Source organism: Stenella coeruleoalba, assembly GCF_951394435.1.
Source record: "Stenella coeruleoalba genome assembly, chromosome: 10".
NCBI lineage: Eukaryota > Metazoa > Chordata > Mammalia > Artiodactyla > Delphinidae > Stenella > Stenella coeruleoalba.
Genome location: NC_137156.1, coordinates 44895390 through 44919196, shown reverse-complemented (window position 1 = coordinate 44919196; position 23807 = coordinate 44895390). Strand labels below are relative to the sequence as shown.

The 23807-nt window shown below is 41.9% G+C and overlaps 1 protein-coding gene across 18 annotated transcripts in view; it reads left to right on the top strand.

Moving 5' to 3' along the window:
• DST (dystonin) overlaps positions 1–23807 on the top strand; it is a 496974-nt gene that overhangs the window by 351212 nt on the left and 121955 nt on the right. For 10 of the 18 annotated variants that reach the window (XM_079934485.1, XM_079934486.1, XM_079934474.1 and 7 more), the window contains 11 exons: positions 317–5773; positions 5893–6042; positions 6183–6398; positions 6572–6721; positions 8106–8339; positions 9555–9707; positions 11780–12013; positions 12689–12955; positions 15998–16546; positions 18593–18769; positions 23568–23691. In XM_079934485.1, the coding sequence (XP_079790611.1) occupies positions 317–5773; positions 5893–6042; positions 6183–6398; positions 6572–6721; positions 8106–8339; positions 9555–9707; positions 11780–12013; positions 12689–12955; positions 15998–16546; positions 18593–18769; positions 23568–23691 (7711 nt within the window). The remainder of the gene's footprint in view (positions 1–316; positions 5774–5892; positions 6043–6182; positions 6399–6571; positions 6722–8105; positions 8340–9554; positions 9708–11779; positions 12014–12688; positions 12956–15997; positions 16547–18592; positions 18770–23567; positions 23692–23807) is intronic. The other 8 variants (XM_079934475.1, XM_079934477.1, XM_079934476.1 and 5 more) reach the window with 1 other exon arrangement.

Here is a 23807-nt window from a genome sequence, read left to right as displayed (position 1 = left end):
CTAGGTGTGTGTCCTGTTTCCTCACCCTCATCATTTCCTGTGTCCTCACTAACCTTCTTAATGTACACGATATGAAGTTTTCAGTTCACAGATGCATGTCGTTTTCAAAGCTTTATCACATCCTGTGCTCTCGAATAGATCACTGACATAGATCACTTGTGCATTTGAGCTGCTTAACACTCACAGCCTTGCCGCGTCTTGGTAAGTAGAGGATTTTTATGTCGAAGTGTCTTTTTTATAAGAAAATGCAAACTAAGTTTCATGACGCTCTGCCCACCCTCGTGTCACTGACTGAGACTTCATGCTTTCCTTTCAGCTGGATAAAGTCATCGCAGGCACCATTGATCAGGGCACGGGAGAAGTCCTTTCTGTCTTTCAGGCCGTGTTAAGAGGCCTCATTGATTATGACACGGGGATCCGATTGCTTGAGACCCAGCTCATGATTTCTGGGCTTGTTTCACCAGAATTAAGAACATGCTTTGACCTCAAAGATGCCCAAAATCATGGCCTTATTGATGAGCAAGTTCTTAGCCAACTCCGAGAACTCAGTGAAACGAAGGAGATTATTTCTGCTGTGTCGTCCACCACAGTTCCAGTGCTGGATGCTCTGGCTGAAGGTGTGATCTCAGAACCCATGGCCATCAGAGTTCTTGAGATCCTGCTTTCCACAGGCTCTCTCGTTATTCCGGCCACAGGAGAACAGCTGACGCTGCAGAAGGCTTTCCAGCAGCACCTGGTTTCCTCTGCCTTATTTTCTAAAATCCTGGAACGGCAGAATCTGTGTAAAGATCTTATCGACCCCTCCACCTCTGAGAAGGTGTCTTTAATAGATATCATGCAAAGAAGTATTTTACAGGAAAACACAGGGGTGCGGCTTCTGCCTGTGAGGCCACAAGAAGGAGGCAGGATAACGTTAAAATGTGGGAGAAACTTAAGCATTTTAAGGGCAGCTCATGAAGGCCTCATAGACCGTGAGACCATGTTCAGGTTACTGGGTGCGCAGCTGCTTTCAGGAGGTCTGATCCATTCCAAGTCTGGTCAGAGAATGACTGTAGAAGAAGCCGTGGCAGAGGGGGTGATGGACAGAGACACTGCCAACAGTATCCTCACCTACCAGGTGGAAACAGGCGGAATCATCCAGTGCAACCCCGCCAAGCGTTTAACTGTCGATGAGGCAGTCCAATGTGATCTGATAACGTCCAGCAGTGCCCTTCTGGTCCTCGAGGCTCAGCGAGGCTACGTGGGCCTCATCTGGCCTCACTCTGGGGAGATATTCCCTACATCTTCTTCCCTGCAGCAGGAGTTGATTACCAATGAATTGGCGTCTAAGATCCTGAACGGCAGGCAGAAAATCGCTGCTCTTTACATTCCAGAAACATCTCAAGTCATTGGTTTGGACGTTGCCACGCAACTCGGAATCATAGATAATCACACAGCATCGATTTTAAAAAGTATAACGCTGCCCGATAAAATGCCAGATTTGGGAGATTTCGAAGCTTGTGAAAATTCCAGAAGATGGCTCTCTTTTTGTAAATTCCAGCCATCCATGGTCCATGATTACAGGCAAGAAGAAGATGTTTTTGATGGAGAAGAGCCAGTGGCGACTCAGAGCTCAGAACAAACTAAAAAATTATTCCTGTCTTATTTGATGATAAATAGCTATATGGATGCAAACACAGGGCAGAGGCTTTTGCTGTACGATGGAGGCTTGAATGACGCTGTTCAGATGCTCCTGGAAGGCTGTGGTGCAGAAATTGATGAGAACACGCCTGTGAAAGAATGTCTTGATGTCATAAGACTCCCTGGCGTATTTCTGAATAATGCTGCAAGTAAAGAAACGAGTGAAAGTACAGCTACACCAGGTAGTTTTGATAAATGTCATTGCAGAGAACCTAAACGTAAAGGAACCTCTGAAAATGCCATAGATGAAGAGTTTCAGGAACTGGGAACTAACGTTACCAGGAGTGAATTTCGCCAGTCAGAAAACGTGGCAGATATACTGGCAACTGATTATAAAGTTAAGGATTCATCCAGCCTGTGTGTTCCTAGTTTGATATCACATTTAACAGAGCCTGGACTTGCTGAAGTTAGCCTGCTCAGACAAGACTCTGAAAACAGACTTGAAAACAGTGAAAATCAAAGCCAAATAGAAACAAAGGGACATGCAGATGAATGTAGTCATTCTAAAAACCTTCAAAACTTTGCAAGTGATTTGATAAGTCCTATAGTAAAATCAAAAACTAGTAGAATCTGTGATTTGAATGAAACGGTGAATGAAGATAATATTAGCAGGGATTCAAGTCTCTTGGACTATTCCCCCAGGCTGAGTGCCTTGTTAAGTCATGATAAACTGAGGACCAGTCAGGGAAGTTTTCATGATGTACACACTGCAGAGAACAATGGAAATAAATGTGAAGCCTTTACATTGCCATTCAGTGACCAAACCATGTTATCGGGTCAAAGAATAAGAGAAAAATTTCAAGACCAGTTTCTGGGAATTGCAGCTATCAACATCAGTTTACAGGGAGAAAACACTGTACAAAAATCTTTCGGTATTGGTTGTAGTAATCCTCAGGTACAAGATCAGAATGATGAAAAAATGCTTGCTGCTTCTCATCAGGAACCCGAATACGAGCAAAGTGAGTCCACGGTGGAAGGGTCCTCCTGTGCCCTGCCCCTGAGGGGTGGTAGTCATCACATCAACATGGCTCACATTCGTACCCCATCATTTGAAGGGGCTGTCAGCGCCAGTGCTGGTGACTATGAAACATCACTGCTGGGTGATCAGCAGAGCGACACAGAAACAGATACAGACAGCGATGCTGACTTTTATGACACGCCCTTGTTTGAAGATGATGACCATGATTCCCTGCCTCTGGAAGGTGATGACCATGGTTGTCTGCAGCCCAAGGACTATGACACGCTGCCAGAGGAAGATGACTGGGCCGCTCCTCCTGGAGAGGCTTTTTATGATGTTTCTAAAGAGGATGAACATTCTTTGGGGACCCAAGGGGGACTGGTTGATAGCTTAGGTGTGAGGGGAGAAGCACAGTCTCTGCAGGATTTTCTCATAGTTGCTGAGAAAGCAGAATTCGATTCTGGTGAAAGAATCCATTTAAATTCACTTGCCTCCTATGAGGTGAATGGACGGTTGATGGAAATCGTATCAGAACAGGACAGCACAGATGACCTAGAAGGTGATGAGTCTGACTCATTGACTGACCATGAAATTGTAGGAAGAAAAGAGAGCTTCAGGACTCCATTAAATTCTGAGGATGCTGGCTGTTGGAGAGGGAGAGAAGAGTACGTAACTGGGCAAGAATTTAAATCTGATCCCGATCGTTTAGATTCTGTGCAAAATGAAGAAAGTTATGGGGACTCAGAGTGTGACAGTAATGATCAGGACGACGATGATGACGATGGTGGTGGTGATGCCAAAGAAGAAGGAGCAGGAGGTGAGGATGGAAAGCCCGTGTGCCAGGACGAGACTGAGGGTGTGGATGTCCCCATGTGTGTCACCACTGCACCCAAACCGGGAAACAGCCATGCAAGTCAAAGTAGCAATAAAACGATTCTCCCGGATCAAAAGCACCATCATAGTTCTTTGGAAAAACAGCAAAGTGTAAATGTTTTGCAGCCAGAATCAAGTAGTAAAAGTAGCTTGGCTCCTGAAAGAAATAACCTTCCAGAATATGCAACTGAGGTTGTTCGAAAAAACAAAAATCTGTTGAATCATGAGATGGTCCTTAAGGATAAATTGCTGTCTGTCATGAAAGACACTGAATCGGAAAACGCTTTAAGCCCTGTTGGTGTTTTACATAATACTAGTGTCGGTTCAACTTCTGAACTAGCGGATGATCTAAAGAACACAGGGGTTAAGTTGATTCAAGGGCCAGAATCTATGGACTCTGTGAAAGGTGGAAATCCATATTATGAGAATGTGACACTTCAGGGTGACTCATCTTCCGATAAAGACATTTGTTCTGAGCCCAGTTTAATAGTAAAACCTGTGGAGGAAAGCCATTTGTCATCCAGAGTCTCTGTAACTGACCAAGATCCTCAAGGCAATGGAAAAGATCTAATTAAAAGGAGAGCTGACAAAAACAATATACTAATAGAAGATGAAACATTGGTTCATAAAATGTGTGCAGGTAAAGGAGAAGTGCTTATAGAAGGTCCTGTAGAAGATAATAAATGTCTCAGACTTTTGCCCAGTAAAAGTACAAGGGAGAGTCTTGATTTAGTTAATAGTCCATTTCCGTTCCCACACATCACACACAGTGAAGGACATAATCAGGAAGGAAGCCTTAAAAAAGCAACAGTAGCCCTTAAAGATGAACCAAAGAATCTGCCAACAATAGTTAGCAAAAGTCCCGTTCAATTTGAGAATCATGAAGAAATTTTCGATTCCTCAGTTTCCCAAGTGATCACTGATGACATGACTTCAGACATGACCTTGTCTGAAAGGAATACAAGGATTGAGAAAGATTCAACCACCGATGGACCTGAAAAAGAGCTTGATCTGTTTACTTATTTAAAACACTGTGCTAAAAATGTGAAAGCAAAAGACATACTGAAACCAAATGAAGATACCCCAAGCTGTATTCTAGTAGCTTCCCCTCCCAGGAATGAGCACGTGCAATTAGGAGTTAATAATGTGAAAGAAAAGGCAGCTCTTGCCCAAGAAGACTTACCTCCAAAGGAGATGGTCCAACAGAAGGATCTTCTTACTAAAGAAAGTGTCTCAGAAGGAGGATCAGAAATTCCTGAGTTCACACCAGAAAGAGATGAAAGCACACCTTCAGTCTTCCCTCTTATAGATGCCGAGGGCCTTGGGAAACATACAGATTTTGTGCAGTCAGAACTCTGTGCAGATGGAACAAGAAATAACTCCAGTAACACTTTAAACACTGACTGCTCATCCTTAGAAATTAACAGTGAGAAAGGAGTAATTGAGCAACAGGCACGAAAAGAACCAGCCTCATCTCCAGGAGTCCAGGAAAACGAGGTTCAGATTCCTGAGTTATCTCAGGTCTCCACTGAAGATGTCGAGGACATCTTAAAAGGTAGATTGAAAGAAGGTCATACGAATCCTCAAGAGCTTGGAGAACCTTCAGCCTGTGCAGATACTAACATTTCAATTCAAAACTTAATTAAAAGAGTTAGCTCATCATCATTGGTAAGTGAAGCATCTGGTGTGTCTGGCGACTCTAAAACCAGTGACTATGGTGTTTCCCCCATGAATAACTCGCCAGAACTAAAAGCAGAGGGCAGAGAGGATCCGCTCTGTACTGCAAACCTCAAGTCTGAGCTGCTTCTCGATATACTTAAGCAAAATCAGTATAGCCAGAAAATTATGGGAGCATTTGAATTGATGAAAGAATTAACTCAAATGGAGTGTGATCTAGAGAAAAGAGGTAGGACATCTGAAGTTCTTCCTCTGCAACTTGAAAATGTTTTCTGCAAGCTGCTTGCTGATGGATATTCAGAGAAAGGAGGACAGGGTGGAGAATTGAATCAAAAATCATCTACAGCTTCTGAGATGATGGATGAAAAGCCACACATTCTTGATGATCTTAACAGCAAGAGAGAAAAACCCCATTCCCTTAATTTACAAAATATGAAAGAAAATGGACCAGAAAACTCTCCTGTCTGTGCATCAGCATTGCCAAGAGGCAGGAGGCTGGAGGAGCTATGCGCTGAATCCCCAAACCATTTGGAATGTATTTCAGGGTCAAAAGACATGGCTTCTGGAGACAGCTTGATGGAACAAGTAAGTATACTTTACATTTTATAAGGAAGTAGCTGCATTTGGGAATAATCCCATACATTTTATTTGCTTGAAAATCTGCATAAAGCCTATTGAATTAACATGTCCACATTTGTGTTTAGTTTTCCAATGAGCTACAACAGTGTTTACAGCACAGATCAAAGATGTGCGAGTATTTGGCTTTGCTTCAAGATATGAGGCCTCCCTTAGGTAACCAGGAGTCTCTGGATAACAATCTAGAAGCTTTGAAGAACCAACTTAAACAGCTAGAGGTAAGAATTGTCTGCTGCCGGTTATGGAGGGTAGTCAGCTGATATTAATTTGGAAAATTAAAAAGAGCATTTTTATATTTTGAATATTAGTTATATTTGTGTTTCTCACTAGGTATATCTGGGATGTGTATTTTTTGCAGACATTTGAATTGGGATTGGCTCCAATTGGTGTGATTTTAAGAAAAGACATGACGCTGGCAGAAGAGTTTTTAAAGTCTCTGCCAGGTGACTTCCCCAGGGGACAGCTCGAGGACCTGAGTGTAAGCCTCCAGAGTCTGCAGACGGCCTTCTCCTCCCTCCATGCCTTGTCTTCGGAAAGAATGAACCACATCATGATGGCTATCGACTCCGAGATGGTAGGTACCAGACCGTCTCACGTTGAGTCAGAACTAGTGTTTGGGAGAAAACTGAGGGTTTGAAAATTTAGTCATAAGATGATAAACTGTTAAGCTCTTAACACAGGATCATTATTTGTAGGAATTTGAAATTTGGGGACAGACAGAAATGAACATGCAATTTTATTTTCTAGTCTAAACTAGCAGTTGCCCATGAAGAATTTTTGCACAAACTTCAGTTGTTCTCACATTGGATATCAGAGATGAGCACATCTGTGAAGGATGTGGAGGTCATGATGGTTCAAAATACTGGACACGTAAAGCAAAGCTTGGAGTTTCTCAAGGCAAGTGTCAAAGTCAATAAGACCAAGTACATCAGAAAACCTGTGGATTGAATGTAACAAAGGTTTAGAAAAAATGTGACTTTGCTGAAGCTATAAAGGATTATTTCCTTTTTCTCTAAGAGGTGTTTGTTCACAGTTGACTCAGCTATAAAATAATCACAGCCTTACAGATGTCATTCTGATGAGGTCCCTGCAGACTTTATAAAACTCTTACTACCACTGCATGTTGAGGTTGGTATTTATGTATTTATGTATGTATCAGTCACATAAAGACAATCATTTAAATCAGTCCTGTAGCTGCTTCACGGTATTAATCATTTCTGTCATGCCTTTCTTCCCCAAGTTCTTAATGTGAACAGCATCCCTCATGAATGGCGGGCAGTGACACTCCTGGCCTGCGAGTCAGAAAACTGAAATTCTGGCCTACTGGATTTATGTTTTAAATTCCCATGGTCTCGTGTATGTGCTGCCACAATTACATGGATATTATAAATATTAGCAAGGAATATATTTTTAACATCTTTATTGGAGTATAATTACTTTACATTGTTGTGTTAGTTTCTGCTATATAATAAAGTGAATCAGCTATATGTATACATATATCCCCATATCTCCTCCCTCTTGTGTCTCCCTCCCACCCTCCCTATCCCACCCCACTAGGTGGTCACAAAGCACCGAGCTGATCTCCCTGTGCTATGTGGCTGCTTCCCACTAGCTATCTATTTTACATTTGGTAGTGTGTATATGTCCATGCCACTGTCTCACTTCATCCCAGCTTACCCTTCCCCCTCCCTGTGTCCTCAAGTCCATTCTCTACATCTGCATCTTTATTTCTGTCCTGCCCCTAGGTTCTTCAGAACCATTTTTTTTTTTTAGATTCCATATATATGTGTTAGCATATGGTATTTGTTTTTCTCTTTCTGACTTACTTCACTCTGTATGATAGACTCTAGGTCCATCCACCTCATTAGAAATAACTCAATTTCATTTCTTTTTATGGCTGAGTAATATTCCATTGTATATATGTGCCACATTTTCTTTATCCATTCAGTATTTTAATGTTGTTTCCCTTCAATGTGCTAAATGTACACAAGTTAGATCTTTACCTTTTGGTGGAGTTACATTTCAAGTAACTCTGCCAGACAAGGTTAATATATTCTGAGAGGGATTATTTTTTAATGTATTAATGACCATAGTATTGAAATAATTTCATCACTACCATTCAGTACGAATGAATGGCTTGACTCAGTGAATTGTGAAAAAATGTCAATAAAAGCTTGAATCCCTGATAGAAGAAGCATATTTATAATAAATGTTATTGTTAATAGAAACTTTCTATTGTGGCTTAACTCGCTGTTGGTAACTCATACTACTTTTTTCACAGAATGTGTTAAAAGACCTCGGACACACCAAAACGCAGCTGGAGACCACTGCCTTTGACGTGCAGTTCTTCATCTCTGAACATGCACAAGATCTGTCTCCCACCCAAAGCAGACAACTGCTGAGGCTCTTAAATACAACTCAGAAGGGTTTCCTTGACGTGCAGGAATCAGTAACTACCCAGGTGGAACAGTTAGAGGCTCAGTTACAGCTAGAACAAGATCTCGATCGTCAGAAGGTCCGCCTCTCTTTGCGGAGTGGGAATTCTTGGTATTTAGGTCTTCAGTGTGAAACCTGTAATGTAAACCCTAGGGGGTGTGGATAAGAGAAGACAGGAGAGATTTTCTGGACTGGCAATGAGTGAACAGGGTATAATATAGCGATCCTACAATATATAAAAGTACTGTGTGCTATAAGAAGGCTATAATTAGTTGCTTTTAATTTTCATGACCTCCCTCAAACTACTGTTTTCAGAGGAGAGTTTTGATTTTTTTTCTAGGAGGAGGAAATGTAGATGCATTGAGAAATTTCTGGGGATAAATTGATGAACATGTGGATAGAGAAGGTTAAGGGTATCTTTTCCCTTTGGGAGGTGGGTGGGCATGGCAGGGTAGGGCCAGGCTCTGGAGCCAGGCTGCCTGAGTTTACACCCAATTTATACCACTCACTTGCTGTGGGACCCAGGGCAAGTCACTGAACCAGTTTTCTCATTGGGAAATTGGAAATCATAGCAGTGCTTGCCCGGTAGTATTGTGGGCACCGATGAAAGAAAGAATTTAAAACCCTCAGGACCTTGCCTGGCATGTGTCAGGCTCCTAGTCAACATGATCTATGGCTATAGAATAAATAACTAGTATGTATATAAAAGGAAAACAAAAGATGCAAGTAATGACTGAATTAATCTCTTAGGGTGATTTAACGAATTATATTGAGGTGGTCCATCCAATAGCAATAATGAGCAGAGGTGGGGATGGAATTAGCCACAGTGATTAAGGAGAGATATTGCGTGCAAGGCTCCTTTGATCACTTCTGGAAGCACAAGCATGGTCTCCAGCACGGTAACCTGTTTACACGTATCGAATATTTTAACAGACAAATCACGACTAACTTCTGTTTTGATATCATTTTGCAGAATTAATTGTGTGTGTCGCAGGTTTCAAGAGCTTCAGAAAGTGGGATGTTTCTTCCTGTCAGTCAGAAGCTCCATCTCTTACACATATGCGTGGCCAGTGTTCTGTTGAGCTGTCATCCAAACGGGATCTCCTTCCTTGTACATGAGACATGCTCTCACTTTCTGTGTACCTTGCTCAGCGTGTACCCCACTGCTATCATGTTTACAGCATACTTAGGAGAGCTTACATAGAGGAAGCTTGCAAAATGTGTTCTCGTAAAGAGCTATGACAGTAGTGAGTTGGTGGCCACATTCACGAGGCTTTGCTTTTGCTCCCTTCAGATGGTGGAGGAGCGTCAGCAGGAGTACAGAGAGAAACTCCAGGGCATCTGTGACCTCCTCACCCAAACCGAGAACCGCCTCATTGGTCATCAGGAAGCCTTCATGATTGGAGATGGCACGGCTGAGTTAAAGAAGTACCAGTCCAAGCAGGAGGTAGAATCTAGCTTTGCATTAGTGGGTTGAGTTGATGTTAAGACTGATTACAAGTATTTGGAAAGCAGTTCAGGTTATTGGAAAGTAGTCATCATTTTAGCTTTTCGGAGGCAAGGTGCACCCAAGACGCCCCCAGACCTGAGCTTGAAACTTTATACTAAGAGTCATACGTCCAGCTCCAACAAGCCAGGTAATTTTCCTGGCTTTTTTTTTTTTAGTGAGACATCGAGTGGAGGCGATATAAAGGAGATTTGATAGTGGAAATACCTTGTGTGATGAGTTAGAATTTGGATCTGTTGAAGCCCAACTCACTTGCAAATCAGGAGACATAGCCATGAGTTTGGGTTCTTTTTCTCTCTTAACCCCATCCTATTCCTTTCATTGTTCTCTGGAATTTGTTTTTTTTCACTGAAGGAACAAACAATAATGACAGATAAAGTTTTATTTTGGTGTCAGGAGAAGGAACATTCTCACTGTAACGAGATCATCCAGTCCCAGACTCTACACATTGTCAGCTTTGTACCTTAATCTCTCTGGGCCTCACTGTCTTTGCTCAAACTTCCACTGCCATGTTATTGTCAGACTCAAATAGATATTTTATGTAAAGTGACCAGCACAGTTAATGTCATATAGTAGTGGCTCAGTAAAGAGTGTCTCTTTCTTTATTAAAAAATATTTATTTTAAAGTATAGTTGATTTACAATATTATATTAGTTTCAGATATACAACACAGTGATTCAACACTTAATATTGGGTTGGCCGAAAAGTTCGTTCAGGTTTTCCTGTAACATCTTACGGAAAGACCAGAACGAACTTTTTGGCCAACGCAATAGATGATACACCATTTAAAATTATTCTAACATATTGGCTTCATTCTCTGTGCTGTACAATATATCCTTGTATTTTTTTGTATTCTATACATAGCATTCATGGATTAGAAGAATTGATATTGTTAAAATGTGCATACCACTCGAAGAAATCTACAGATTCATTGTGATCCCTATCAAAATACCCATGACATGTTTCACAGAACTAGAACAAATAATCCTAAAATTTATATGGAACCACAAAAGACCCCAAATAGCCAAAGCAACTTTGAGAAAGAACAAAGCTAGAGTTATCATACTCCTGGATTTCAAACCATCCTACAATGCTATAGTAATAAAACAGTATGGTACTGGCACAAAAACAGACACAGAGATCAATGGAACAGGATAAATAGCCCAGAGATAAACTCACACAGCTATGGTCACTTAATCTACAGCACAGGAGGCAAAAATATGCAATGGGGAAAAGACAGTCTCTTCACTAAGTGGTGCTTGGAAAACTGGACAGTATCTCTTTCAATTCAAATACTTCCTAGAAAAATTTGGGGAGGCTTAAAATAAAACTATGGAGAAAAACAATATGCAGAGTTAAACATAGTACTCTATAGAGAATGAAAGTGTAAAGGAGGAAAAATTACATAAAGAACTCTAGACGAAGGAAAGCTGTAACTGTTAAGGAGAGATCTTACTCTGAGCTTCCTAGCAGCTAGGGCAAAGAAGCAAACATTTTATTTTATAGAGCTCTGGTATTTAGAAGAAGTCATCATCTTAGTATAGAAATTACATTAGGAATAATTTAGCTCATAACTTTGAGAACTATTTGTTTTTATCCTGAGCAGCAGATATATGTTAAAATTAAATGTTTAAAAACAGAACATATAATATTACCATGTGTTTAAAAGCTTTTATAAATGTACTCACATAATGTAAAAAAATCTGGTATGTGCAAATATGTATAGATTACATTTATAAATACTTAATTGTTTTCAGTGTTTTACAAACCACATCCATTTGTTAAACTTGCAAATCTCATACCTTTCTTTAATGTTCTCTGAGGTTTCAAATTATATTAAATATTGTGATTTAAATAAACCAACTCAAATTAACAGAGTATTGAATATGCTTTAACAACCTGTATGTGCTAGATTCTTCTCTGCCCCCTCCACCCTGTTTTAGAATTATAATTGTGGAAGAATTAAATAGGTAGTAATTTACTAAGATTTTATTTTTCTTTTGTGTTATAAGGAATTACAGAAAGATATGCAAGGAAGTGCACAGGCATTGGCAGAAATAGTGAAAAACACAGAGAACTTCTTAAAAGAGAGTGGTGAAAAACTGTCACGAGAGGATAAGGCTCTGATTGAACAGAAACTTAATGAAGCTAAGATAAAGTGTGAACAGCTTAATTTAAAGGCGGAACAGTCGAAAAAAGAGCTGGATAAAGTTGTGACGACAGCAATCAAGGAAGAAACGGAAAAGGTCCTTATTCAAATATGTGGTACCCTGTTCTTACGGCTTTGTTGAAAATGATGAGTGTAACAGCGCCTTGATTTATTATGTGGTATCAGGTGGTCGTAAGTGATGATTAGCACCAGAGACTAGAATTCTGGGTTTTCATGTAGGCAATTGACCAAATACTACAAAGTTTGAAGAATTGGCTTTGTTGAACTTTAAAAAAAAAAATTTTATTGAGGTATAGTTGATGTGCAATATTATATGTGTCAGGTGCACAACATAGTGATTCATAATTCTTAAAGGTTTACTCCATTTAGAGTTATTATAAAATATTGGCTATCTTCCCTGGGTTGTACAGTATATCTTAGTAGCTTATTTATTTTATACATAATAGTTTGTAGGCTTCGTTAAACTTTTAAAAACAATTTAAGTGGGATTGTCAGGCTTTCTACTTGTGAAATGTGTGAGGTCCATTAAGTACAGTTAAAACTTTGGAATGTGTTTTTAAGAACAGTGGAAACTTCAGGGTAACTGCCTGTTGCTGTAAGGCTTAATTTCAGTGTGTTCAGTTTTCATTGTGGGTCTGGTTTAATTTCCCTGCTCTGATTTTCAATGATCTAAGTATTTGCTTTTGGAAAGTCTTAACACTCTTGCCTCGGCCCACATTCAAGGTTATCTATTGTGACCTTTCCTGCCCAGGTTGCAGCTGTAAAGCAGCTGGAAGAGAGCAAAACCAAAATCGAAAACCTTTTGGACTGGTTGGCAAATGTTGACAGAGACTCAGGAAGGGCAGGGATGGAACAGAAACAGGTCATTGAACAGAACGGGACTCATATTCAAGAGGGTGACGGCAAGTCGGTGATGGGAGAAGAGGATGAAGTTAATGGTAACCTGTTGGATATGGATGTTGATGGGCACGTAGCGACCACCCAGGAGAACCTGAACCAGCAGTACCAGAAGATGAAGGTGAGTGGTTTTAAACAGATGATCTTGTTAAAGTCTATTTTCAGGTCTGTAAAGACAGGAAGCACTTAGCACGTGAGTTATCTTTTCAAAGCTCAGGGACCCTTGAGAGTAAAGTCCTTGTTTTAGGGTCATCAGTATGTCCATGTAAGTTATCGTGAGAATTCTAAGCAAGTGAAAAACAGTGGGAAATACATCATTGGATGTGGTGTTCTTCTCTGTGAAGCAGCGTTGTAAGGAATTAATAGAAATAACAATAATAGCTAATGTTCGTAAAGCAGTGACAGTGGACCAGGCACTCTTCAGAGCTCTTCCCATCCTGACTCATTACTGTGTTCATTTAGTTCTCCCCACCACTCTGTCAAATGAGAATATCATTATTATGGTGATGAAATTATTATTATTAATGTTATTCTCATTCTCATTTTACAGATAGGGAAGCTGTAACTTACAGAATGAGGTGTCTTGCCTGAGGTTACACTTCTAGTAAGGGGTGGAGTTGGGATTTTAAACTAGGCTGTGAGCTCAGTCCCTCTGCTAAATTCCAGCCCGGGCTTGCTGTGCCCTCCTGAGTTTACTCAAGTTCTCTCCAGACTTCAGGTCATCTTTTTGGTGAAGGCTGTGGCTGAGAAGAGGAGTGAAAATTCACTGCATGAAAAATCTAGGGCTAACATTAATGCTGCTACAGGAGCCAAGGGAACATTTGAAAGCCATTTTTAAAGAGTCACATAGTTGATCATTTTATTTCAGTGTGTGGCTTTTGATGGGCAGATGCCTGGGCCTCGGGAACATTTGCAATTCTGTTGTTTGCCTCCGAGTCTTTGTCTTTGGAGTCTTGGGAATAGAATGCCCTCTGTGAAGCTCTTCTAGTACAGGAAGTAGAAGGGAAACCAGAAGAGCTGGGATATTCATTACATCACAATTTCAAGGGGCTATTCCAGAACCTGACTGTAATTGGGTCTCAAAATGAAAAATCTAATGAATTCCTAAAGGAACCTGTGAGTCACGTACAAAGGAGTCAGGAAAGGTTAGTAACTTGACCAAAGGAGTGAAAAATACCAGGGTGGACCCAGACATACAGGTGCCTTACCGGAAACACTTGTTTTTAGCCACAGCATGAAGTTTGCCTTCTGAACTTTTCACTGCTAAGAGTATGAGAATCTGAAAGTGCTTCACAAATTCCTGCTCTCCTGGCAAAGTGGAGAGATGGCCCAGAGGCTCGGGAGACACGAGGGCTCTCGTACTAACTCTCTGCGCTACGTGTTCTGGGCCCAGCCTGTCTCCCCTCATCTGTAAAAGGAAGGGATGGGTCAGGTGACTTTATAGGTATTATATACATCTGTCTGACCACGGAGATGGTGTATGAATATAATTCAGATACCGAAGAGAGAGAAAAGCCTGCGGGAGAAAAGTTATTTAGACAAAAGTATTTGTCCTGTGCCCACTGTGTGTCAGGTGCTGTCACAGACAAGGGAAAAAGGATTGATGAGTGTTCTCGGCTGGCGGCTGGGATCAGACTTCGCGGGAACAGCTGTCCCACAGCAGTGCTTCTTGGCCCTTTTCACTTGATGGCATAGAATGATATTTTCTCAACCCCTGAGTGCTCTGTTCTAGGTAGTGAGCAAAGTAAATTCCCTGTCTTGGTGCTTGCCTGCTGGGGGGGGTGACGATAATAGGGCAGGCAGTAAACATCCAAATTCTGTGGGATGCTGGAAGGTGGTAACTTTTTGCCAAGTTAGGTACGGGTGGGCAGATGGGGTGGGACCACCTTTCAGGGTTAATAGCCTCGTCCAAGTAGGTCCACATGGGGGGATGAGATTCCTGCAAAGACTCAGAGGAGGTAGGGGTTGCAGGCAGGTGTCTGAGGGGAGAGCTGGAACCAGACAAGAGAGCAGCTAGAGAAAGAGGTCCAGATGTGCCCGCGGGTGGGGGTGGGGTAGAGGTGGGAGGCCGAGTGTGTGGTGTAGGGAAGGGGGAGGGCCAGGTCGGAGAGGGAGCTCGGAGGTGATGGGATCAGGCTGTATGGCTCCACTTCAGACATTACAAGAAATGTGGAAAATGGCCCAAAAGGATTACTATGCTTTTTTTTTTTAATTGAAGTATAGTTGATTTACAATGTTGTATTAGCTTCTGCTGTACAGCAAAGTAATTCAGTCATACATATGTATGCATTCTTTTCTATATTCTTTTCCATTATGCTGTTTACCACATTTTAATGGCATATTGGGGTGGATGGAAGAAGCTGGTTATGGCTGGAGAGGAAGGGACTCTAGCCACTGAGGCCCACACGGCTGAGGGCTGAGGGCGGGTAGCTGTGCACACCTGTGACCTTTCTGCCCCACACCTGTGACCTGCCAGACGCTCTGCTCTTGCCTCCAGGGTGGACTTTGATCCCTGACATGTACCGGGCTCAACAGGCAGCATTCTCTGTGTGCGGTTTCCTGTGCTCCTTTCAGCAAACCTGTGATGTGTAGGGTTATTGTCCCTTTTTCCACATGCAGGAAACTGCGACCCAGTCAGCTGAGTAGCTCCAAGATGCTCCTTTATTATATGTGTTCCTTTAACTTCCTTTGGGCTTCTCCGAATGTATGTTGTTCTTGCTTACTGATGATCGTAGTGTTTTTATAGGTTTCAAATTATAGATTCTTTTTTTCCTATTAAATATCTTTTCAGGATCATTTCCTAAGAAAAAATACTGTACTTCCGTGATCAATAATTAGGTAAAGACATTGACAGTCCCTTCAGGGGGCTCGTAGGGAAGGGATGAGTAAAATGAGAGCAGATTGTAGATGCTTGTTTTAAGGCTGGAACAGAAATTCGTTCCATTTTTTCCAACCTTCTCAAAAACAGTACTTTCCAGAGAAGATTGGAAATTTTAAAATTAGATTTTAAAATTAGCTGCTCACAAAGCAGCTTTTGCTTTTAGGAAGTTCACCATTAAGAGGGAAACAGCGGGCACCCTAGACAGGTTGATGGGAAGCAGGCCTGCGGGTCCTGGGTCTGTGGGTCCTGCATCCACATGATGCCTGATCTGCTCTCCCGCAGGCCCAGCATGCGGAGCTCGCAGCCCAGCACCAGGCTGTCCTTGTGGCCACCCAGGCGGCCCAGGCCTTGCTGGAGAAGCAGGGCCACCACCTCTGCCCGGAAGAAAAGGAGAAGCTGCAGAGGAACGTCAAGGAGCTGAAGGCGCATTATGAAAGCGCGCTGGCCGAATCGGAGAAGAGGATGCGGCTGACCCACTCCCTGCAGGAGGAGCTGGAGAAGTTCGACGCCGACTACGGCGAGTTTGAGCAGTGGCTGCAGCAGTCAGAACAAGAGCTGGAGAACCTGGAAGCAGGTGCCGACGACCTCGGTGGTCTGACGGCCAAACTGAAGAGGCAGAAGAGCTTCTCGGAAGATGTCATTTCGCACAAAGGTGACTTGAGGTACATCACGATCTCTGGGAACAGAGTGTTGGAAGCAGCCAAGTCTTGCAGCAGGAGAGAGGGAGGCGGCCGGGCTGAGCAGGGCCACCTGGATACCTCTGCCACCCACAGGGAAGTCCAGGGCAGGCTAGACCGTGCCACTGACCGCTTCAGGTCCCTCTACACGAAGGTAATTTCATTTTTTTTAAATTGAAGTACAGTCCATTTACAATGTTGTGTTAATTTCTGCTGTACAGCAGAGTGTTTCAGTTATACATATATATTCTTTTTCATATTCTTTTCATTAAGGTTTATCTCAGGATATTGACTATAGTTCCCTGTGCTATACAGTAGGACCTTGTTGTTTATCCATCCTTATATAATAGTTTGCATCTGCTCATCCCAGACTCTGAATCCTTCTCTCCCCACCCCACTCCACCTTGGCAACCACAGGTCTGTTCTCTATGTCTGTGAGTCTGTTTCTATTTCCTAGATAACTTCATTCGTGTCATATTTTAGATTCCATATATAAGTGATATCATATGGTATTTGTCTTTCTCTTTCTGACTTACTTTACTTACTGTGATAATCTCTAGGTCCACCCATGTTGCTGCAAATGATATTACTTTGTTCATTATTATGCCTAAGCAATATTTCATTGTATATATGTACCACACCTTCTTTATCCATTCATCTGTCGGTGGACATTTAGTTTGCTTCCAAGTCTTGGCTATTGTAAATAGTTCTGCTATGAACACAGGGGTGCACGTATCTTTTTGAATTATAGTTTTCTCAGGGTATATGCCCAGTAGTGGGATTGCTGGGTCATATGGTAGCTCTATTTTTAGGTTTTTAAGGACCCTCCATAGCGGCTGTATCAATTTGCATTCCCACCAACAGTGCAGGAGGGTTCCCTTTTCTCCACACCCTCTCCAGCATTTATTGTTTGTGGACTTTTTGATGATGGCCATTCTGACCGGTGTGAGGTGATACTGCATTGTAGCTTTGATTTGCATTTCTCTGATAATTAGCGATGTTGAGCATCTTTTCATGTGCCTCTTGGCCATCTGTGTGTCTTTGGAGAAATGTCTATATTTTTCCTTCCCATTTTTTGATTGGGTTGTTTGGTTTTTTGTTGTTGAGTTGTATGAGCTGTTTGTATATTTTGGAAATTAAGCTCTTGCCAGTTGCATCGTTTGCAAATTCCGTAGGTTGTCTTTTCATTTTATTTATAGTTTCCTTTTCTGTGCAATAAGGTAGTTTCATTTTAAGGCATGAGGAATCTGTGCGTGTAGTTTTCGTTCTGTCCTCTTTAGTTTTGGAATTAGAAGCAAGAAATCTGAAAACTGAAGCAGGGAAAATAAAGTATTTTCATCCTACTTCCCTCAGTCTTATTCATCTGCTTTACTTCTGAAAAATATGTTTAAAGATTAGGAACGTAAAGTTATTTATTAAGTTCATTTGGAGTGATTTCCAGGCAGCCCTAGCTGTAAAACTCTGTAATACCTGTTTTGCCCAGCAGGTGGCGAGTATATTTTGAGTCTAAACAGAGTGGTTTGCTGTTTGCAGCCTCTGAAGCTTGAGAACTGAAGCCTCCTCTCAGATAATTCCCTTCACAAGGAATTCGCTTTACACATATATTTGGTCTGTGTATTATTTTAATACTTAATAGCTAACAGACTGTTTCAATTTTATTATTCTCGTGGACCAGTAAGAGAGTTTTGTTTTAAAAAAAGCAAAACTGAGAAAACATGTCCCTGTTTAGAATATAAGCTGACCAGGCTGCACAAATGTCTTGAAAAGCATCGTTGGCTGTTGGCCTTGGCTTCCTTCTGGTCTAGATTATTTGCCCTCCTTGTGTCTTGTGCAGCATATAGAAGTGATTTATGAAGCATCTTGAAAACCTTTCCATCTGATGCATACTATACACGTGGTGTGTAAACTCCGTGGAGACGAGCCCCCTCTGATGATTGACACCTAAACCCTTCATTCTGGATTAAGATCCAGCCCTCATGCAGATGTTTTTGAATTGGTTAGTTTTTGACTTGTTAGAGGAAGCATCTTCCTATAAAGGAGAAAATCTTCACCCTACAGTTTTTGCTCACTTTGGTTGAAATCTGGTGTTTTACAGGTGGCGAAATCTGGTGTTTTACAGGTGGCGTAACCCATAGGTCCTGAAGATTATATATAAAAGCAGTGGATTTTAATCCCCACCCTTCTCTCTTTCGATTTTCAGTGCAATGTCCTTGGGAATAACCTCAAAGATCTGGTGGATAAATACCAACACTATGAAGATGCTTCATGTGGGCTTCTCTCTGGGCTCCAGGCTTGCGAGGCCACGGCGAGCAGACACTTATCTGAACCTGTTGCCGTGGACCCTAAAAATCTGCAGAGGCAGCTAGAAGAGATGAAGGTAAAGAAAAGAGGGAAAAGAGAGATCCAGCCCCAAGGTAGTCCCGTGGAATGCCCTCCGCTCTCCCCCATTTTTGTGATCATTCCCCCAAGGGCAGGGGAGGAAGGGATGGGAAGATGTGTGTCTCCCTCTGGGGGGAGTTACAACTTGACGTCTGTTCGTTTCTCTTTCTTCTACTGTGGTTTAGCTGGTCTGACATTGCTGTCATGGTTCGTATTCCCAACCTCCTCATCCCCAGACAAAGACCAGTCCTGCCTGGGCCACTTGTGATCTTTACAAATACGAAATTATTTTTCGTATTTTATATTGGAGTGTAGCCGATTAACAATGTTGTGATAGTTTCAGGTGCACAGCAAAGCAACTCAGCCATACATATACATATACATGCACCCATTCTCCCCCAGACTCCCCTCCCATCCTTGTTCATTGTCTTCTCCTGCATTACCACCAAGCTCCACAGGGCAGATGCTTGGTCTGTTTTGTTCACTGCTGTATCCCTGGGCCCTTGTAGGTCCTTGATGAACATTTGTTCATGAATGGACCGGGGGACGGAGAGGGTGTCACTGTCACACTCCGTGTGGGTTCCTGTTGGGTTACCCCCAATTCACAGAAGTACACACTTCAGTTATCACCTTTCCCACTTCTCAGAGAGGCCACCTGCCCTTTTGAACATTCAAACTTGATGGGGGAATTGTGTAAATATCTCAGCCCCACCCACAGTGGCAGAGAGAGTCTAGCCATTTCTTACATTCCAAGCATATTTTAAAATCCTCATGTGAGGGGAGAGAAGTTTTGAAAAATTTTATTCTTCTTCCATGTGACCAATAATTTTGAGTTTGAAAGTTTCATGTCTTAAATCTTTTCTGTACTTCCTTTTAGCAGGTGGGTAGCAATAGCTCATTTCTGCCTAGATAGAAAGCAAACACTGTAATGCCAGTGAAACTACTGTCTTTCAGAATTTGGTTGCATCTGTTAGTTAGAGTCAGAAATCATTATTGTGCGTTAACAAGGGAAGCAGATACCCTACTGACTTAGCTTAATGTTAGGTATTGCCTGAGACCAGTGTCTTCTGGCTGGAAGAAAGCTGTCTTACCCTGGGGTGAACTGTGGCAGGTTAAGGCCAAGCAGAGAGAAGTGGGAGGAAGTGTGGGGTGAAAGGAGGAAAGAGGGGCTGGGGCCGAAAGGATGGAGAACTCTGTGTTTTCCTGGGCTGGAGTTTACCCAGCGCTACACAGGCACCAGGGCCATGTCCTGGGCCAGGTCAGCCCTGACGTTGATGCAGCTTCTGCACTTCAGGGGTGCATTTTCAGTCTGGAGGCTTTTTTTTTTTTTTTTTGGTTTGGTTTTTTCTCTCTCTTTCCGACAAGCCCAAGAACAGATCTGTCTTAATGAAGCTTTTGGTCCCCACGGGATGACGGGTCCAAGGGCAGTATATGTTGGCAGAGGAGATGTTGTGACATAAAGGCCATTATTTTAATAGGAACTGCCAGGAGCGGCATAACTATTAAGATTGCTTGTATTACATTTAATTAGGAAGTTAGGTATTTTTAGCATCGGAAACTGTGAAATAGACATAGCACATTTTAAGTTAGGTCTGTATTAACAAACTGATTTACATCCTGTGTAAAAGTAGTTTTAATGTAACTAAAAGAAAAAAAACAAACAAAAATTAAATGAATGCTATGGCTTTTTAATGAAATGGAAACATGGATTAATTCTAGAACTGGAATACTACCTTGGTATGTGCTGAGGAAAAAGACTCCTCTAGTTCTCAGGCAGCCAAAGAAATAGAAAAAGAGTGCAACGTCTCAAAGGAGAATTAATTCCAATTAAGCCGCAGCATAATTTTAGAATTAAATGCGTGATTAAAGTTGTTCCTGGCATATGGATGTGTTTTCCGCAAAGATGATCTCAGCAGGTAGAGAGGATACATTTTTATGAGGATTAAGGAGTCTCCATTTCTTTCATTTTATTACCCACATCTTACAATCATTTTTCTTTTAACAATAATACAAACACATAAGACTACTACCAAACAATCAGTCTTTTCTACATTTACAATACTCACTTCTACTTATATTCTGTTGTATGATAAATGTAATTTGGGACACTCAGTGGGTACATTTGAAATATTTTTGGCCAATAACACATTGCTACTAGCATGATTTTTAAAGTGGCTGTTGGCTGTGTTGTCAGCAGTCTGATACCCCTGGGCTAGAATGATGCTCTTCATAATCAGTGGACAAAACTAGATTTTAGCTTCATACAAAGCACAGAAAGGCAGGATCCTGGGACCCTTCTAGAGGTCTGGGTTTGGAGCCAGGCATGGGGCCAGGGAACATTGACAACATCAACCTTCCAGGCTTGCTCTGATCTCTGGGAGGGTGATGAATGTCGGGAAACTTTTATGAGCTGGACGAGTGCCCACGGCTTTGTCAGCTTCACCCTTTTCTGGTCCAGGCTGGAGACCAAGGTCATCATCTTGCAGTGTTCCCTGTCACAGATGCTTCTTTCACGTTTTGATTTCATTGAAATCCATTAAAAACAATATATGGCACCCATTTGAATACTTTAATTTGCAGTTTTGTCCCGAAGTAGTGTTATAAACCACTACCACAGCTAAATTAAAACCTGATAACGTTAGGAACTAAAAACTACTGACTCTCTTGAACATAATTATGAAGAGAAAAGGCATAGGATGTTTTGAAGAGAAGAGGTGAAGAAGAGATGCTTTTCTTGTAATCCATTTCTAAGTTTTAGGATGGTAGGTAGGGCCATCTTTGGTACTAGATGTTTTGTAAAACCATGATCACTTTTAAATAAATTTATTCATTCAAAGACATTTATGTTCTAGGCCCACTGTTAGGGTTTTAACCCCTTTGTGTCTTCAAAAAACCTATCTCTGTCCTTGGGGAACCCACATTCTAAAAAATAATTTTTGGAGGTGCCTTTAAATTTATTTCATTTCCTGTATAACTGTGTGATGCAAATAAGCTGTACGTGTGGCTTAGACTTCAGTCCGTTTATAGGTAAAGTTCCTATTTTGAGGAATTTCTTACACTTAACTGCAACTAAACTTGTGGGAGAATTTCCCAAACTGATGCAGATTCTTTGGCCTCTGAGAACAATTGTAGGATCTGGTATTCAGATCACAGATCCCATGCTGGTCATAGATTGTTGGGCCTTTGGACATATGCACAGCTGCCTGTATATTATCACAGTTTCTTGGATATGAGAATTAATTGAGGAAAATTTTGCCATTGGCTTTAGACATTTGCTTTTTTGTTGTTGTTGTTGAAGGCTGAAATGGAGGGGGATCTTTTAAAACCTTACACTTGATATCTTCATTTATTTACTTATTCATTCAGTTGTTTATTCCAGAAACTTTCGTTAATGCCATGTGCCCAGCACTGGGCTAGGCAGTGATAATAGAAAGCTGAATACTATCAATTTCTAGTTCTCAAGGAGGTTCCAGTTTGATAGAAGAGACAAATCAGTGCAGTGTTATTCACAGGGCATGTGTGGGAACTTCTGGGGGCAGTGCTCCAACTCGAGGTGAGGAGAGACAGGGAAGAAGGCCTCCCAGCTGAATGTTACAGGTAAGAGCCAAGCTCAGGGTCGCCTCCCAAGGTCTGTGTGTAGAGATGCTAGGGCCTTGGGTCCAGCAAGAGCAAGTCGCTGAGGGATAGCTGTGTCGTGGGATGCTTCTGGAACAGGAGGGGGAGAAAGATGAGATTGAAGATAGAATTAAGAAATAGATTCCTTTGGACAATTGATGGCAGGCTCCAGTATCCCCTTTATTCTGAAGCAAGAGGAAGCTATGAACGATTTTAAGAGGGGAGTGGTGCAGTCAGGTATGTGCCTTCCATAATACATATCAGGGGCTGTATGAGGGGAGAGACTGGAGGCAGGGGCACAGTTAGGAGGCTTTTTCCAGTTCAATGAGAGATTGTCCTGTAGTGATTCAGATATACAGAACCAGAGCCATATTTGAAAAAAATATTAAGCAGGTGAAATTGTCAGGGCTTGCTGGTTGGTTTGCAGGTGGGAAGGAAGGAAGAGGCTCAGGTACCACCTGGGTGATGATGCAGCCCCAGGAGGATGCCCAAATCCACACCTTCCCCAGGACCTGCCCCAGGGCCACCCCATAGAGGAGGCCCCTCCTCCCTTCCCAGGTCCTCCCCCCTCAACCTTTTTCTTATTCATCTTTGGCACTTACCACTTCCTGCCTTAGACTAGAAGATCCCCATGGGTAAGCTTTGTGTCTGTTTGATTTTTGTATTTTCACAAAACGTAGCAAGCTTTTTTGGAATTTGTTAGATGTTAAGTAACTTTTGTTGCATTACGGAAATAAATATGACTCAGCATTGGGTCAGGATGTGTAAGTCCTTAATTATCTCCTTCCCTGGAGTCAGAAATGGTCTCAAAGGGGTTCTGCTGCTTGTGTGTTTTTTACTTGTCTTTGTTTTCTGGTGGTTGTGGGGGTATTGTATAGAGTCTGGGAGTGGGATTGAGGGGAACTCAGGCTGAGGGTGGAGGGTTTCAGGATCAGGAATCAGGCCGGTTATCATGAGCATATGCTGAGGGTTTATTCCAGGACTGAACTTGAATGTTCCCGACTGGCTGATGGTTTTGCTAATGTCACTTTATAACTGGCCTTATTCTAAGAATTCTGGGGTAAGCTTCTACTGATGACAAGTCTGCTCTGTCCAGTTTATCTTACTGTGAATCTTTTTTTTCGTATTGGAAATCTGTTATTTAGTCCTACTGAATATAATTGAGGCATTCAATCCTCCAGGCTCTACAGGGACAGATATCAAGTCAGCAGGTGGCTGTAGAGAAACTGAAAAAAACCGCTGAAGTGTTGTTAGACGCCAGGGGATCTTTACTTCCCGCCAAGAACGACATCCAGAAAACACTGGGTGAGTGGCATTTCCTCATGTCTGGTCTTACATGTCCATTCTAAATGCAGGTCTCATAGTAGATACGGAGACATCGCTCGCTAGCATATTCTGCGTCACTATGTCCTTTCACTGTG